Source organism: Microtus pennsylvanicus, chromosome 12, assembly GCF_037038515.1.
Source record: "Microtus pennsylvanicus isolate mMicPen1 chromosome 12, mMicPen1.hap1, whole genome shotgun sequence".
Classification (NCBI taxonomy): domain Eukaryota; kingdom Metazoa; phylum Chordata; class Mammalia; order Rodentia; family Cricetidae; genus Microtus; species Microtus pennsylvanicus.
Genome location: NC_134590.1, coordinates 46,401,018 through 46,417,698, shown reverse-complemented (window position 1 = coordinate 46,417,698; position 16,681 = coordinate 46,401,018). Strand labels below are relative to the sequence as shown.

Sequence of the window (16,681 nt, the reverse complement as noted above, 5' to 3'; positions counted from 1 at the left end):
AAAAAAAAAACTGTTATATCCCTCTCCATACATAGGTCCACTTGTCCATGTGCATGGTTTCTTGTTTAAATAGGCACTGATCATAAAAGTTATAAAAATTTGCTAGTTAAGCATAATTTTAAAAAAGTAAAAAACAATCCTGGTGTGGTGGTACACATCTTTAATCCCCAAACTTGGGGGAGACAGGCAGAATGATCTCTGGTCCACACAGTAAGTTTCTAGGACAGCCAGAGCTATTGGGGCTGCGGCAGGTGTGTGTGTGTGTGTGTGTGTGTGTGTGTGTGTGTGTGTGTGTGTGTGTGTGTGATGGGGGGCAGGGAGGAAGAGAGAGAAAAGAGCGAACTCTAAATAGTTCTTTAGTTAACACTGAAATTTATCAAGAGCAGTCAGTGTTTCCTTGCTTGCATGTAAGTTGTGTCCACTGATATGGAACTAAAAACATTAAATAAGCTGATGCTGTAACAATGTTCTCTGGCATATCTGAAATGCACTAGCAAATACTGATTACTACTGATGGTTCAGTTTAAATTGTACATATAATAATATATTAATATATAACATATTGATATATAATCATAATATACTGATATATATTATATCACAAATATATATATTATAGGCACAAATATTATTGATAATAATGATGGAACTAGTCTACATTAGAATATTATATTAATACTGCTTTTTCTGACAATCTCACTTTCAGAACTTTTAAGCACACGGATGCTAATACTTTCCATCTACAAAATAAAAAAAAAAATTGGGAATTACTTAACTTCACTGAGCAAGACAGGAGACTCTCCTTACAACTGGAGTACTATGCAACCTATGGGAAGGCTAATGTTAATGATGAGTGAAAAAAAATCAAAAGCATACATCCACACAAATCCTGAGAGCTCACTGTTATTACTGTTCTCACTCATGAATAAATATGCTCTCCAAAGATGTAAATGAAGATTTGGAGGAATTTACAGCTTTTTCCCCCTTTATATCTTTATGTAAGAATTATTTCTTGTCCACTGCATCTGATTATTTAATCTCAGATACCACAAAGGATTGCACCAAAACACACTTCTACATACAAAGTACCTACAACAGTATCAGGTACTCTATAACTAAAAGTTTTGATCAGGAATACTAAAAAGCATTAAAATGAAAACGACCCTATCTTCAGATTCTTCCCAAACTGGTGAGATGCTCAGCCAGTAAAGGCACTTGCCACCAAGACTGGAAAACTGAGTTGATCCCTGAGGCCCACAGGGTGGAAGAAAGTAACTGACTACCATGTTTTCTTCCAAACACCACAAGCAGTGGCATGTACACACATACACACACAAAAGAGCATTGGAAAGACAAGACAACAGGGTCTGGTGACAGCTGGGTTCACAAGCCTATGCTGTCAAATACAATAAACAAGAGGAGGGAGGGAGGGGTAAAGGATCCCAGGAGGTCCAAAATACATTCAAACTAAGTGAGGAGTGGCTGGAAAAGGAACCAAGCACAAATGTTGTATAAACTCATTTCCAAAGAAAACCACTTCTATAAGAAAAGATACTCAAGAAACTTAGGAAACAGTAAAAACTGCCCTCCAGAATCTCTAAAAATTAAGGAATTACTGTACAATGAGCTAACTCTCCTTCCTATATCACAAACATGTAATATTCAAAAGAAATATGAAGCTACCATGCTACACCCAAAAGTCCATTGTACCACGGTTGTTTTGCAAAAAAGGAAACCACTACACTTGTAACATGGAACCCCTAATCCCAATAAAAGCTTTCTGAATAGTGAAAATACACACAAAAAGCACTTAATGAACAGTTTTCCAGTGTTTATTCCAATGTGACCTCTGAGAAGAGAAAGTCAGTTGCACCTTGTGCCAAATGTGACATTTCAGCTTCACAGAAGTTCAGAACCAAATGCTGTCCCTTCCTTTACCAATCCAATATAGATGTCATTACGACAGGTGGTGATGTCTAACTACTCAGTTTCAGGCTGAGAAAGACAGAATCCTAGACGCCACTAAAAAGTATGGAAAAGCTCACTGTTACTTTGCTCTCCCTTAGAAAATATCATACACTGTGTTTCTACCTCTAAGTACTGTGGCCGAGCCCATATACTAACAGTGGGATTTCTGCTTGAGGAGACTAAGAAGCTGTCTTGTGGTGCTGTTATCTCAATGCCCAGTATTGCAAGATTTAAGAAAAAACAAAAAAACTACAAAATCCAAAAGTGACAAACGTGCATTCCATATCCAGTACTTCAATCTTATGAGAACACATCCTATCCTGACCTATCTTCACACAGTTAGAACTCAAAACTCCAAAGGGCTGCCCATGAATTAAAAACTCACAGGGCACAAGAAAAAGATGAAATCATGCAACAAATTTGGATAGTCTGTCTTCCGTGGATTCTGTTCTGCTTTAATTAACCAAACAGATCTCTGTATTGCCGAAATGAAAACACACGACGGACTGAGGCGGCGAGCAGGAATATAAACCACAGTGCATCTTAAGTACGAACAGGGAAAAACGAAACCCTGGAAAATGGTAACTGCATTACATGTATAACTGCTTACATGATACATGCCTCTTCCCTTTGCGAAAGTCTTAAGAAAGGAGCCCAACTGCCAGATCAGGAATCGGTGCGTGCATTTCTCAATCGGCACGTGGGGTATGTTTGCTCCCACATGCTTAACAACACTTTTTGAAAAGTGAGTCCAAAGTGGAGAACGGAAAGGAAATATAACTTATGGAGCGGAGGTGGACAGGCATCTTTTCACAACCCTACCCCAGTGATGCTCAGCAGAGACCATTTTTTTAAGCAAAGCAGGAAATAAAGGAGATGGCGGGAGGGCAGCAGGAGGGCGGAAGTTGGCAACGGCCTCCTCTCAAGTGCCTCAATGGAAGGAGGCCCCTCGTCTCCCGCCAAACACTGAGCCCCGCGGTGGGAGAGCCTCTCTCTGCAAGCGGACTGCTCCCGCCGCCGCCCAGAGCCGCCCGCGGCCCGGTGCCCTTGGCCGCCGTCATCCGGCCGCTCTCCCCGGCTGAGGGCCTCACGCGAGCACCGAGGCCTCGCGGCCCGCTCCTCACGCCCGCCGCCCGCGGCCTCGTGGCCGCCGCAGGCCTCTCGCCCTCGCCGCACACTCAGCCCGCGCCCACGGCCGCCCGGGGCCAGACAAAGACTCGGCCGCCGGGCCTGCTCCCCGCCACAAGCCAACAAAAGCCTGGGCCGCGACCGCGCGCCCCGGCCTGCCTTACCCATCGGTCCCCGCACGCTTCTTGCCGGAGGGGTAATCCTCCCCAAGGTCCAAACGGTGCCGCTTGGACATCCTCGCACTCCTAGAGCGAACGCTTAGGAAGGAAGGAAGAAGAGAGACTCCGGCGGCCTGATCCGCACAGGAGAGGCCGGCTGCTCAACTCGCGGGGACCCCCACCCCTCCCGCCACCACAGCCCGCTCGCTGCGGCCCGAACCAGGAGCTAAAATGGCGGCCGCGACGAGGGCTGGGCCTGCGCACGCGCCTCCGCGGCGGGCGTGCCGGTGCGGTGCGCGCGCACGCCGGGCGGAGGTGGGACCGCCAGCCCCTCCCGCCGTGCGATTGGCTGAGAGGTTCTGAGCTCCGCGGGCTCCTCCCTCTTTTTCGGAGTGGTGCGCCGGTCTGAGTGGCGGCTGGGCGGGACCGAGACGCGCCTCAAGCTGTTACTTGCAGTCTGGAGTTCACTGGGAAAGTTGAAAAAGCCTGATCCGAGTTAGGAAATCTATCTGTCTGTGTCTTTTGCTTTTAGGGTCTGTAGCTCAGCAAGGTTAGGAAATTAATGATGATCACCCAGCCGATAAGTGGCAGAGCGGGACGCAACTATTTCATAACTCCAGAACCGGAATTTGCAGTTGTTATGCCCTATGCCCAACAGGGTGAGAAAAATGTTAATTTACCTCGACTCATTTTACCCGTTTGCCACAGGACAGAGAGCATCTATTTATTCAAACTATAGGTGTTTTGGATACGGTGCAGAAAATTGGCAATAATCGTACTGTGCACCTTATTTTGCCTCTGTCCTAGTATTCCTCTTTGTGTGTATATGAGTATATATATAAGGCACCCGGAGTGTTAGCTCTGCCTCTGTCTTCGTTTGGTTTGGGTTTCTCTGTGTAGCCCTGGCTGTCCTGAAACTCTCTGTGTAGACGAGGCTAACCTCGAATTCAGAGATTAGGCGCTGTCTGTCTCTGTCTCCTAGAGCACTCTGCTTCTGTCATTAGTAGAGTGATCCCCAGAAAGGCATTTTATAAACATGATTACCAAGACTGAAGGAGGAGGTCAGCTAATACATTCAGCCAATAAGACTCTAAGGTAGCCAGGCGGTGGTGGCGTTCGCAGTTATTTTTGTTTGTTTGTTTATTTTTTTGTCGAGACAGGGTTTCTCTGTAGCCTTGGAACCGGTCCTAGAACTCACTTGGAAGACCAGGCTGGCCTTGAACTCACAGAGATCCACCCGCCCCGCCCCGTGCTGGGATTAAAGGCCTGCGCCACCACTGCCCGGTTTGGGCACCCACATTTAATCCCAGTACTGTTGGATCTCCGAAAGTTCAAGGTCAGGTTGGAGGACAGCCAGAGCTACAGAGAAAAACAAAAACAAAAAAAGACTCTTATTAAGGAATGAAATCTATAAGAAACTATAAGATGCACTCACCGCACAGAACAGAGCTGAGCCTCTGCCACCTTCATGCTGTTCCACCCCAGGGTGGAAACTGGCTCCTGGCACCCAAGAGAGTGTGCCACCCTTCCCCTACTTATTTTAAGGGGTCACATCGGAGGGGAAAAAAAAAACACGTGCATAAGGCCAAAATGTGCCATCCAATTGGTCATTGGATCAGATGGCAGAATTCCACAACATTACACAACATTACAGCCCATGTGCTTGGTGGTCAGTTCATTCCCAGAAGTACAAGAGAAAAAGGTCTAGGGACCAACCCAAATGCAGGGTGTCATTTCAGATCAAGGCCCTCCTTGGTTGACCCTTGGCTCTAGTTCCTTGCAAATTCTCCAAACTACAATCTTTAAAATTAAATACAACAGAATCATCATTGCAGATGGCAGTTTCTGTTTTTGTAACAAAACATCAACACAAAGAAAATGAGTATCTCTTTGGTATTTCAAGATAGGATTTCTCTGTGAAACAGTCCTAGCTGTCCTGGAACTAACTCTCTAAACCAGGCTGGCCTTGAACTCACAGAGACCTGTCAACCTCTGCCTGCCCAGTGCTGGGATTAAAGGCATGCACCACCAAAGCCAGGTGAAAATTAATATTTTTTTATCGCTTTCACAATATGCAATAGAACGTTTTATCCTAAATATATATTAACAATTTATTAAGCCAGTGTGGAAGCACACACTTTTAATCTCAGCACTCCAGAGGGCAGATGCAATCAGATCTCTGAGTTCAAAGTCAGTCTGGTTTGCATAGTAGTAAACAACCAGAGCTACATAGTAAGACCCATTCTCTCTCTCTCTCTCTCTCTCTCTCTCTCTCTCTCTCTCTCTCTCTCTTTCTCTCCCTCTCACATGCACACACACGCGTGCACGTGCGCACAGACACACACTCGCACACACACAAACTGCTGGTGCTCCACCAATGGCATGAAGGACTCCTAAAAAAAGCAGGAGCACTGAAGAGTCCCGTGGGCAACTTACAGGCAACCAAGCTACTGAAGAGTCCCACCCTGTCGGGTGTTTCCTCCACATCTCCTGGATGGACAGGAGGAGCCTCTTGTGCAGAGTCTTGAGCCTTGTAAGCCCCATGAGCTTCCTCTTCTCTCCAGGAAGTATGTTAATGGACCAGATCCTAGAAGGAGCGCACGTGCGTTATCATCACAGCTTCTCTGATAGAAGATAACAGTCATGTCCAAACTGGAGGCGACAATTGCTCTATAAAATTATTACCCAGTTGCAGTAGTCAGGGTTCTCTAGAGGGACAGAACTGGGAGAATATATTTGTGTGTGTGATATGTACATTATATATGATATGTGTGTATATATATGATATGTATACATATATATTAGAGTTTGTGACTCACACTGGCTAGTTGCTGTCCCCCAACAGAAAGGCCAAGAATCCTGTAGTTGTTTAGTTCATGAAGCTGGATGTCTTAGATGGTCTTTGGTCTATGTTGGAGACCCAAAGAAATAGATTCATTTTGGTTTGGTTTGTTTATTTGTTTTATTTCTTGAGACAGGGTTTCTCTGTATAACTTTGGTGCCTGTCCTGGAACTAGCTCTTGTAGACCAGGCTGGCCTCGAACCCACAGAGATCTGCCTCTGCCTCCCAAGTGCTGGGATTAAAGGCATGTGCTACCTCCACCCAGTGAATTATCTGTGTCTATTTTTAAAAATGAACATTTATAATAGTTTTCAATGCTTCTTTTATTTTGTATGGGTGTTTTGGCTGCATGTATTATGTCTGTACACCATATTCGTACCTGGTCCCTATGGAGGCCAGAAGAAGGAGTTGAATCCCTGGAATTGGAGTTTGAGACGGGTGCGAGCCTCCTTACAGGTTCTGTACATCAAACCTGGTACTGATGGAAGGGTAGCCACTGCTCTTAACCACTGAGTCACCTCTCCAGCCCTTCAGTACTATTTTTAATCAATATGTCCTCTCTGCTATTTAGAGCCATAAATAGTTATAATATGTAGAGGGTGCTGTGACTTGCACCAAAACCCCACTTCCAGAGTGAGCCATTCCTCAGCAATCAGAGTGCTGCCCACAGACAACCCTTCAGCCTCCGGCTCGCTAAGGAAATTGCTTGGCTATAAAGAGAGGTGCAGCAATCAAAGATAGGCAGGGATAGAAAGACTGGGACTGTCTCTCCAACCCAGGATAGCAGTGAGATATAAAACATCTGAACTCCTTGAAGGACCCACTGACGTCTTTGTTCTGAAGGTGTTGTTGACTGTGCCATGTCCCCCAACAACTTGTGCCTTTAACGTTTGGCTCCCAGATGCTATCACAAATTTGTAAGGACTAGAAATTTAGAAGATAGGGTCATATTGGAAGTACTGTGTCATGGGGACAGATTCTTTCCTTGGTATTCGAGTGTACACCCCCAGGTGTGTGTGTGTGTGTGTGTGTGTGTGTGTGTGTGTGTGTGTGTGTTATTTTCCTATCACTGTGATAGAACACCATAACCAAGGCAACTTACAGAAGAAAGGGTTTATTTTGACTTACAGCTCCAGAGAGCTAGTCCATAATAGCAGGACGAGCATGGAAGCAAACAGCAGGCCTGGGGACAAGAGCAGGAAGCTGAAAGTTCGCACGTTGAACAGCAAGTGCAAAGCAGAGAGGGCGAACTGGAGGCGGGCGAGGATTTTTCCATCTCAAAAGCGCTCCTCGAGTGGCATTCTTCCACCAGCAAGGCTGCACCACCTAGACTCCCCAAACATCACCACCAACTAGGGACCAAAGGCTTAAAGGTCCCAGGCTATGGAGGACATTTCCCATTTAAACCGCCACATTCTCTCCTTCCTGACATATACTGTAAGGGGAACTGCTCCACCATGCCTGCCCTGCCACAGTGGAGGAAACACTCTGCAAACATGAACCCAAGGAAATTTTCCCTTCTTTAAGCTGACTGTGCTGGGTAATTCAATCACAGCGAAGGAGAAGCAGCCAATGGAGGCAGTATCTCTGGACCAGAATGCATTTAGTCATCAACTATGTGATGTTATTTTCGACCTCAAAAGTTAAGGTCAATGTCCCTAACAAAACGAAAGCTGCAGGGCTGGGGAGAGGATGACTCAGTGGTCCAAAGTACCCGTTGCTCTTGCAGAGAAGCTGAGTTCAGTTCCTAGCATCCACACAGCAGTTCATAACAACCTGCAGCTCCAGTTTTTAGAGATGTAACACCCTCTTCTGACCTCCACAGGCTCCAGACACATACACGGCCCACGTAAGGTAAAACACATACAAAATAAAATATATAATTCTAACAAACAAATAAAAAACCCTGAAAATGTCCTCTCCCTCAATGTTATCCATAAGCTCAGCTGTCCTCAGACTGCTTGGGCCTCTGTTCAGTCAGCTACAAGTTCCAGGATAACAATTGGTTAGGATGGCTTGCAGAACTCAAGGAAGCAAATCGTTCATGACTGTGGTTTCATTATAAGGAATAGGATCAGAACCTCTGGCCCTTTTCTCCTAGGTTTGGGACATAGGCCCCTGCTCTGTACCACTGTCTTCATACACCAGGAAGCTCTGATGAGTTGGGCTCCAGTATATGAATGTCTTTCCTGCAATACTGGGGCTTTGCTCCTGCTAAATACAAATTGTACTGCCAGGAACAATCCGAGAAAGCCTGTGCTATGATGGATTTAGAGTCAGTAATCTATGACTGTCATCCGTGGTGTCAAGTAAAACATCACAGAGAATCGGGTAAACCAATAAACCTCTCACCTGCGCTGCACCGAAGAACAGATCATAGCAAAGGTCTCATAGGAAAGATCCTATGGTGCCCAGCAAGAGACAATACATAGTTCTCAAATATGGGAGAAGCAGTGACAACAAGAATTTAGGAAGAGCAATTACTTTCAAATTTATTTATTTATTATATTTTCATTTAATTTTAATTTTTGAGACAAAGACTCATGTGCCTTTGGCTGGACCCCAACCTGCTAGTCAAAGAAGACCTTGAACTCTTGATTTTTCTGCTCCCTACATCCGGACTACTGAGATGCCAGGCATGTGCCAGGATGCCTTGCTAGTCTACAACCTGGAGTAGGCCCAAGGCACTGGGCCCTGATGTGGGAGTGTCATATATCAATTTGTTGATTCCTTTGGCTAAGCAATAAAGAAACTGCTAGGCCCATTTGATAGGCCCACCCTTAGGTGGGTGGAGTAAACAGAACAGAACGCCCAGAGAAAGAGGAAGTGAGGTCAGACTCCGCAGCTCTCCTCTCCGGAGCAGACACAAGAGAGACGCCATGCTACCTGCTCCAGGGAAGACGCACACCATGCCCCAGCTCCGACCCAGGATGGACTTAGGCTAGAATCTTCCCGGTAAGCGCACCTAGGGGCGCTACACAGATGATTAGAAATGGGCTAGTCCAGATGTGAGAATTAGCCTAGAAGAGAATGGGCCAAGCAGTGTTTAAATGAATACAGTTTGTGTGTAATTATTTCGGGTAAAGCTAGCCGGGCAGGGCAGGTGGCTTGGGGTTTTGGGGACATAGCCCCGCTGCCGCCCCTATTACTACAAATGACGCCCAGACGTGTGGCTAACTAAACCTACTTAAAAAACCTGAGAAGGCTTAAAAATAAGGAAGAGAGCGTTTAACACAGATTTTTGCTGTTTGTTCGTGGCGTGCTGTAGAGAGATTTCCTGATTCGGCAACAGCAGCAGAAAAAACGCTGTGTCATTTCAAAGCGTGGCTTCCTGGGGCTGTGCCGCCAGTGCAAACTCTGGCTTTATGTTTGTGTTCCCGCTTGGGATCTGAAGGAGAGTGCTCTGAGACCTTGACGATGACTCAGAGCTCCCCGCCTGCTCCTGGGAAGAAGGCAGAATCAGACTTAGGCAGGCGGAAGAGCATGGCGGATTCCTGCCGCCATACAGAGACGTGTTTTTAGACTGCGCAGTGCTCTGCCTGTCAGATTTGGATGTTACTTGGATGAAAAGAATTTCTGTGCTGCGTGCTCAGTCTCAGAATTAAAGTGCTGAGTGCCGCTCCTACCTGGTAGCCCCAAGAGGCTTCCTGACTCAGCTTTAGCTGCAAAACCCTGCGGCTCATTAAGAGGTCCTGCCACAAAACACTTAAACAGTGTTGATGAAAAGCTGAACACATGCTTTTCGGTTTTCGGCCGTAGCAGGAAAAAAGCTGCGCCATTTAAAAATGCCGGCTTTCTGGGCTGTCCTGCCAGGGCAAACTCTGACTGTTTGAGGCAGGAGGGCTGGCTACCGAGAGAGGATTTGAGTGTTGTCTGTTGTAGCTTGCTGGCTGGCAGGGACCTTGAATGCCATAGAGGTGTGGCTATAAACATGGCTGCAGCCTGTATTTCCGCCATGAGGCTGGAAAGCTAAGGAATGGACTGGATCTAGCTGGCAAAGCCACGCCTTTAGTCCTACTGAGATTGCTTGGCAAATTAAAGACTCACGTGGTCAGAAAAAGAGAGATATACAGTAAAGAGAGATTCAAAGACAGAGAAAATTTCTGAATGGTTTACTGTGTGTTAAAAATATATGCAGACTAAAAGTTAAAACTCTTAAAGTAAACCTCAAGTAAACTTCAAGGTGTGGTAGCACACGCCTTTAATCCCAGTGCCTAGAAGGCAGAGACGAACAGATCTCTGTGAGTTCAAGGTGTAGTTGCAAACACCTTTAATCCCAATGCCTGGGAGGCAGAGACAGGCGGATCTCTGAGAGTTCAAAGACAGCCTGGTCTACAGATATATGCTCGAAAAGCAAAAAGTTAACCTAGGAATGTCACAGCTTAGATTCTTAAGAGCCTAGTGATTTAAAGGCGTAAATCAAAAGTGCTCCTGGATAGTAAAAAATTGCAGATTCACAATAGGACAGATTCAGACCGCTAAACGAGTCACACTGTTGCATGGATGTACGTAGGCTTGGGAGAGAGAAGAAAAAGAATATAGAAAATAAAGTTAATGGTTTAAAAAAAAAAAGGTAAAGTCTTTAAAGAGACAGAGTACAGATAGTTAAGAGATTAAAAGAAATAAAGAAAAATAAGCCGCGTAAAGATGAAAAATTCACAGAGAGTCTGGATTATGTACATTGTGTTTTCTTTAAAATTTTTGACTGTGAAGGAGCTAAGTACAGAGAGACATTTCATTACATGGGCTGCCAAGCTAAACCAGAATGGATATAAGGGTATTACGATTTCAGAATTTGGGTCTAAGGATATGATGCTTTGGAGAGAGTCTTCTTTTGTTTTCACAGAGGATGAGACTCTATGGATTTCTTCTATTCCGATTTGGTATGATGGACCACGTCCTCCTGAAGGGTTGCTGTGAACATCTTCAGAAAATTGCTTTGCTCAACTGCCAACTGAGATAAACCTGGCACACAGGTTACACCCTAAATAATCTGATTAACGACGCCCCCATTCAGCAGGAAGCAGTTTGGAGAGAAAAAACTGCGCCCATGTTCCCAAATATGGTTTATAAATGTTCTTTTACATTTAAAGGGGGATATGATATAGACATGAATAATTTGCATTAGTATAGATTTTGCTTTATTGATAGAGATTTACGGTCAATTTTGTTATATGTATAAATGTTTCTGATGTAACCTTTACTTGATAACTGTTTTGTTATATGTAATTTTGCTATGTTAAGGTTAAAGCCTTCCTTTTTTTGTTTAAACAGAAAAAGGGGAAGTGATGTGGGAGTGTCATATATCAATTTGTTGATTCCTTTGGCTAAGCAATAAAGAAACTGCTAGGCCCATTTGATAGGCCCACCCTTAGGTGGGTGGAGTAAACAGAACAGAACGCCCAGAGAAAGAGGAAGTGAGGTCAGACTCCGCAGCTCTCCTCTCCGGAGCAGACACAAGAGAGACGCCATGCTACCTGCTCCAGGGAAGACGCACACCATGCCCCAGCTCCGACCCAGGATGGACTTAGGCTAGAATCTTCCCGGTAAGCGCACCTAGGGGCGCTACACAGATGATTAGAAATGGGCTAGTCCAGATGTGAGAATTAGCCTAGAAGAGAATGGGCCAAGCAGTGTTTAAATGAATACAGTTTGTGTGTAATTATTTCGGGTAAAGCTAGCCGGGCAGGGCAGGTGGCTTGGGGTTTTGGGGACATAGCCCCGCTGCCGCCCCTATTACTACAGGGCCCCATCCTCAGCATCTCAAAACAAACAAACAGAACAAAAATCCCTTTCATCTGGAGTAGGGACAAAGACCAGAGAGTCTTCTGAGGAACTGTAGGAAGTCAGGGAGAGAAAGCTGAGGACTGAGTGCCAGACTCAAGCATAATACAAGAAGGCCAATAGCGAACCTCTAGAAGAGCTAAAGCTCCCCCGTTAAGCCAGGACACTGAAACCAAGGGAGAACCTGAAGTTCTAGCCTCACTTGTCTTTAGTTACTTTCAGTGGACTTTACCAGTCAAAACTCTATTGGCAATGCCACTGGGCTACCTTGGCAGCCTTCCACGAGCATGGCTGCAGATGTGCCTTTGGAGAGTGTTGTGCTGACAGTCGCCTAGTTTACCTTTGAGGGTCTTGCTTGATTCAAAGAACCAGCTCTTTGAGCTTGCCCAGCTGCCTGGTGGGTGACCTCTTTAATGTCTGGAGACAATACCATATCCTCAGACAATGCTAACGAACACCGCCATTTTGGGAAGGAGTATCCATAAGTGAGTCACGAGAACGCATAGACAGACACTGACTCCTTCATACACAATCATGCTTCCCTGTGCTTATGTCATCTGCTTCCTTACCTGCTAAATATCTTCTATCCATTCCCTTCATGCATGAGCACTTGGGAGGCCAGACGTCTCTATGAACTTATGAACTCTGAACTCAATTATGAGTTCAGAGTCAGCCTAGGCTATATAGTGAAACCCTCTATGTAAAAAAGGCACTGGGATAAATTTAAAATAAAAATTAAAAGAAACTGGAGTTTATATAAAATATTCATACACCTAAAATAAAAATAAATAGTTGGGTGGTGGTGACGCCTACCTTTAATCTCAACAGGAGGCAGAGGCAGGTGCATCTCTGAGTTTGAGGCCAGCCTGGTCTTCAGGGCAAGTTCTAAGACAGCCAGGGATACGCAGAGAAACCCTGTCTCAAAAAAAAACAAAAAACAAAAATAAATGAATACGTTTTAAAAACAAACAAGCGACACCTTCCCCGCCCCACACAAAGTATCTTAGATACCCAGACCTTTGTGTTCTATCTGTCAGGAAAATAGCTCCAGTAGAGATCATTGACTCAAAAGGCCCATGGCGCGCTGAAGGGTAGCATGCTATCTCTGCAATGTTTCCCTCCAGCTGGTGCCTCCACAGTGGCCTCTTGGTACTGCAGTATGTGATTTCAATAGCAGCCCTAACTTAATAGCATGAGGAATCTCACAGTAGTGATGGGAGTTGGCTTATGTCAATTGGATTGTATATGGCTTTTTAGTGCCTTCTGTAAAATGGATGCTTTTGAATAGGTATGAGTATGTGAAAGGAAGATCTTTACGCTGTGCCAACTTCCATATGTACCCTGTGAACTTGTTTTGGGCCTGTGGATTCCATATTGATAGTTTGAAACCAACCATAATGGAAAGCAAGTTTTTGCTTTCCAACGTTCCTGTGATGAGAGGACCAAGGTAGGTAACTTCTCTATTATGCAAATACCTTATCTGCCTCAGGACACCACTAATGAATGATTTGTGTAGTGAGCTCCTGGCTCTCTTGTGGTCTATTTCCCTCAATGGTACATGTAAATGACTAAACTTTCCACCCTTCTGGGTACATATTCTGCCTAGACATCAGGTTTATGGTATACACAGCTTCTCTTTTCATCTCTGCCTTTTTAAGCATTTTGCAAATAACATCTTTCTCTTGGGGAGGTCCAAGGAAGAGTCATCATTTCGGCATCTCAGAACCAGCCTGATGTCATTAGTCTATGCTTTTCCCTTGAGTGGGATTAATGAGGCACTGGGCTTGCCTATTGGTTCTTGTTCTTGGGAGTGAGCATACCCACAGATGGCTGCCATTGTTTTTCTCCCCTCTTGATTCCCAGGGTATGCTTGGAAAGTACTGTCTGCCCTCTGCATGCCTGGCTATTCTCCTTAGTAGTTTCACCGAGTTCACTACATACGTGCACAATTTTTATCAATTATATACATATACATTGTATAATCATTAACAAAATAAAGCTAATTAGTATACGAATCAACTCACATAATTATTTTTCTTCTATAAAGTTGATTTAGTTGCTGCTTTCTTTTGTTTTCTAGCATTTATTTATTGTGTGCGATAGGCACATGTTTCAGGGAACATGTGTAGAGGTCAGAGGACAGCTTTCGAGATTCACTTCTCTCTTATCATTTATGTTCCAGGGACTGAACGCAGGTCTTCAGGCTTGGTAGCCATCATTTATATTAACTGAATAATCTCAGTAGGAACTTAGGGTCACAGTCAGTCTCCCAAGCTGTCAAATTCTGTCACCCACCCAAGCCAACAAAACAGCTAAAATAATAGTAAAAGGCAGAAAGATGAGATTTCCTCAATGGGGCCACACTGAGAAAAAGGACAAAGAGATCCCATAATAACACACCCACTCCCACATTCTATCTTTGAGGTCTTGAATGGAAATCAAAGTTTAAATAGAGATCCAGAGGTACACACATCTAAGTAATCAGGTCATGAGGTGGTCCCACCCATCTCTGACTCTTCATTGTATGACCACAGGAGACAAGTTACCACCTCTGACTGAAGCCTTTTTCATCTCCCAGCATAAGATTCCCCAGGAAACTTTCATTTCTTTTGTATTGGAGAGACACAGAATACCTTAATTTCTGTCAGGCCTGTTACAAGTTTCTCAGATTGTCTAGTGGGGAGGATTGAACCCAGGACCCTTGTGCGCTAAAAGTATTCTATTTACCACCATGCTACATCCTTTGACCTCACATAGTTTAAACATTTTTTTTGTTTTCTGGTTTTGTTTGTTTAATATTTGTTTTTATTATTTTATGTGTTCACATCTCTGCAGCATATGTATACTTGGTGCCCGAGAAGAAGGTGAGCCTCCATGGGGCTGCTGGGAATCGAACCCAGGTCTTTTCACAAGTGCCCTTCACCACTGAGCCAACTCTCCAACCCTGTCTGTTTGTTTGATGACAGGGTTTTTCTGTGCAGCCCAGACTGTCCTTGAGCTCACTCTGCAGACCAGGCTGGCCTCAAACTCACAGAGATCGGATGCTTCTCTCTCCCAAATGTGGGGATTAAAAGTGTGGGCCACCAGTGTTCCAGGTTTTTTATTTTGTTTTTGGTTTTTGTTTTGGTGTTGGGGGAGCGTAAGAACATTAGAGATATACTGTTCTAGAGAGAAAAGAATTCTTTTTGTTTTGTTTATTTAGGGTCTTTTGAGACAAGATCTCATTATGTAACTCAGGCTGGCTCTGAACTACGGTCCTCCTGCATCAGCTTCTCATGCACTAGGATTGCAGGCATGCACCACCTTGTCCAGTATATTAGAGAATTTAATTTGCCAACATACTCTGGGAGTGAATTTTATCCTTTCATATACTCTCACATTGCTAATTATCATCTTTTCATCTCACCCTGAAGATCCCTTACAGTTCTTGTAAAACAAGTTTGGCGCTCAGACACTCCCTCTGCTTTTATTTGAGAACATCTTATCGGTTCTGCAATTCTCAGGAGGAGCCTTGTCAGGCTAGGTATTCTTGACTGGCAGTTTCTTTCAGCACTTTGAACATACCTGACTTTACAGGCATTCTGTTGAGAAGCCCCACATCCAGTCTAAGGGGAGAGGTGGCTGCACTTGTGTATAACTTGTCTGTTCTCTTGTGTTGCTTTCAAAATTCTGTCTTCAGTTTTTCTGTGCTTGTGCTTTGGATTTTTGAGAAAGGATTTCTCTGTGTAGTCCTGTCTGTCCTGGAACTTGTGCTGTAGACCAGTCTGACCTCAAAGTCACAGTTCTGTCTGTCTCTGCCTCTGAGTCCTGAGATGAGAGGCAAGCACCAACACTGCCAGGCAAATAATTTTTAGATTGACATACTTGTTTTACTTAATGTATATGACCGTTTTCCCTGTATGCATATATGTGCACTAAGTGCATGCCTATTGTATTTTCTGGGGTCAGAGTTATGTATGGCACTATGTGGGTGGTGGGAATTGAGCCCAGATTTTCAGAAAGAGGAACAAGTGCTCTCAATCACTGAACCATCTCTTCAGTCTCAATTTTCATCAGTTTGTTTATAATGTGTCTTTAGGTTGAATATATTTGGGAGATATTTGCTGTGGGATGTCTTTCTATATGTTGTGAATATGTGTTGCACCCATTGGTTGATAAATAAAGCTGTTTTGGCCTATGGCAAGGTAAAATAGAGTCAGATGGAAAATCCAAGCAGAGATACAGGAGAAAAGGGGTAGAATCTGGGAGACACCAGCAGCTGCCCAAGGAGCAACATGTCAGAATACCACTGGTAAGCCATGGGCCATTTGTCAATACATAGATTTATAGAAATGTGTTAATTTAAGATGTAAGAGCTAGCTAGTAATAAGCCTAAGCCATTGGCCAAATATTTATAATTGATATCAAGCCTGAGTGATTATTCTGAAATTGGTGGGCTTGGATTACAGATATTTGAACTTCATTTACCAGAAAGACAAAGTTCATAACTTGGAAGGTTTTAGTTATTACCTCTCTCTCTCTCTCTCTCTCTCTCTCTCTCTCTCTCTCTCTCTCTCTCTCTCTGTCTCTGTCTGTCTCTGTCTCTCTCTCTGTCTCTCTTTCTCTCTCTCTTTTTTAAATTTTAGTGTGTACCTCTGGCTATCCTGGAAATTACTATATATCCCAGAGTTCTGCTTGCCACTGCCTCTTGAGTGCTGGAATTAAAGGCATATGCCATCACCTCGGCATATGTATGTATTATGCATGTGTATTTTTATGTGTGTTTTGTCTGCATGCATGTCTATGCACCACATGCCTGTGG

The 16,681-nt window shown here is 44.3% G+C and overlaps 1 protein-coding gene across 1 annotated transcript in view; it reads right to left on the bottom strand.

Annotated features, from left to right (window-relative positions):
* The window catches only part of Dhx15 (DEAH-box helicase 15), a 38,828-nt gene extending 35,317 nt beyond the window's left edge, over positions 1 to 3,511 (bottom strand). The window contains exon 1 of the mRNA XM_075943558.1: positions 3,261 to 3,511. Within this exon, the coding sequence (XP_075799673.1) occupies positions 3,261 to 3,331 (71 nt within the window). The 5' untranslated portion in view covers positions 3,332 to 3,511. The remainder of the gene's footprint in view (positions 1 to 3,260) is intronic.
* Positions 3,512 to 16,681: the final 13,170 nt, after the last annotated feature.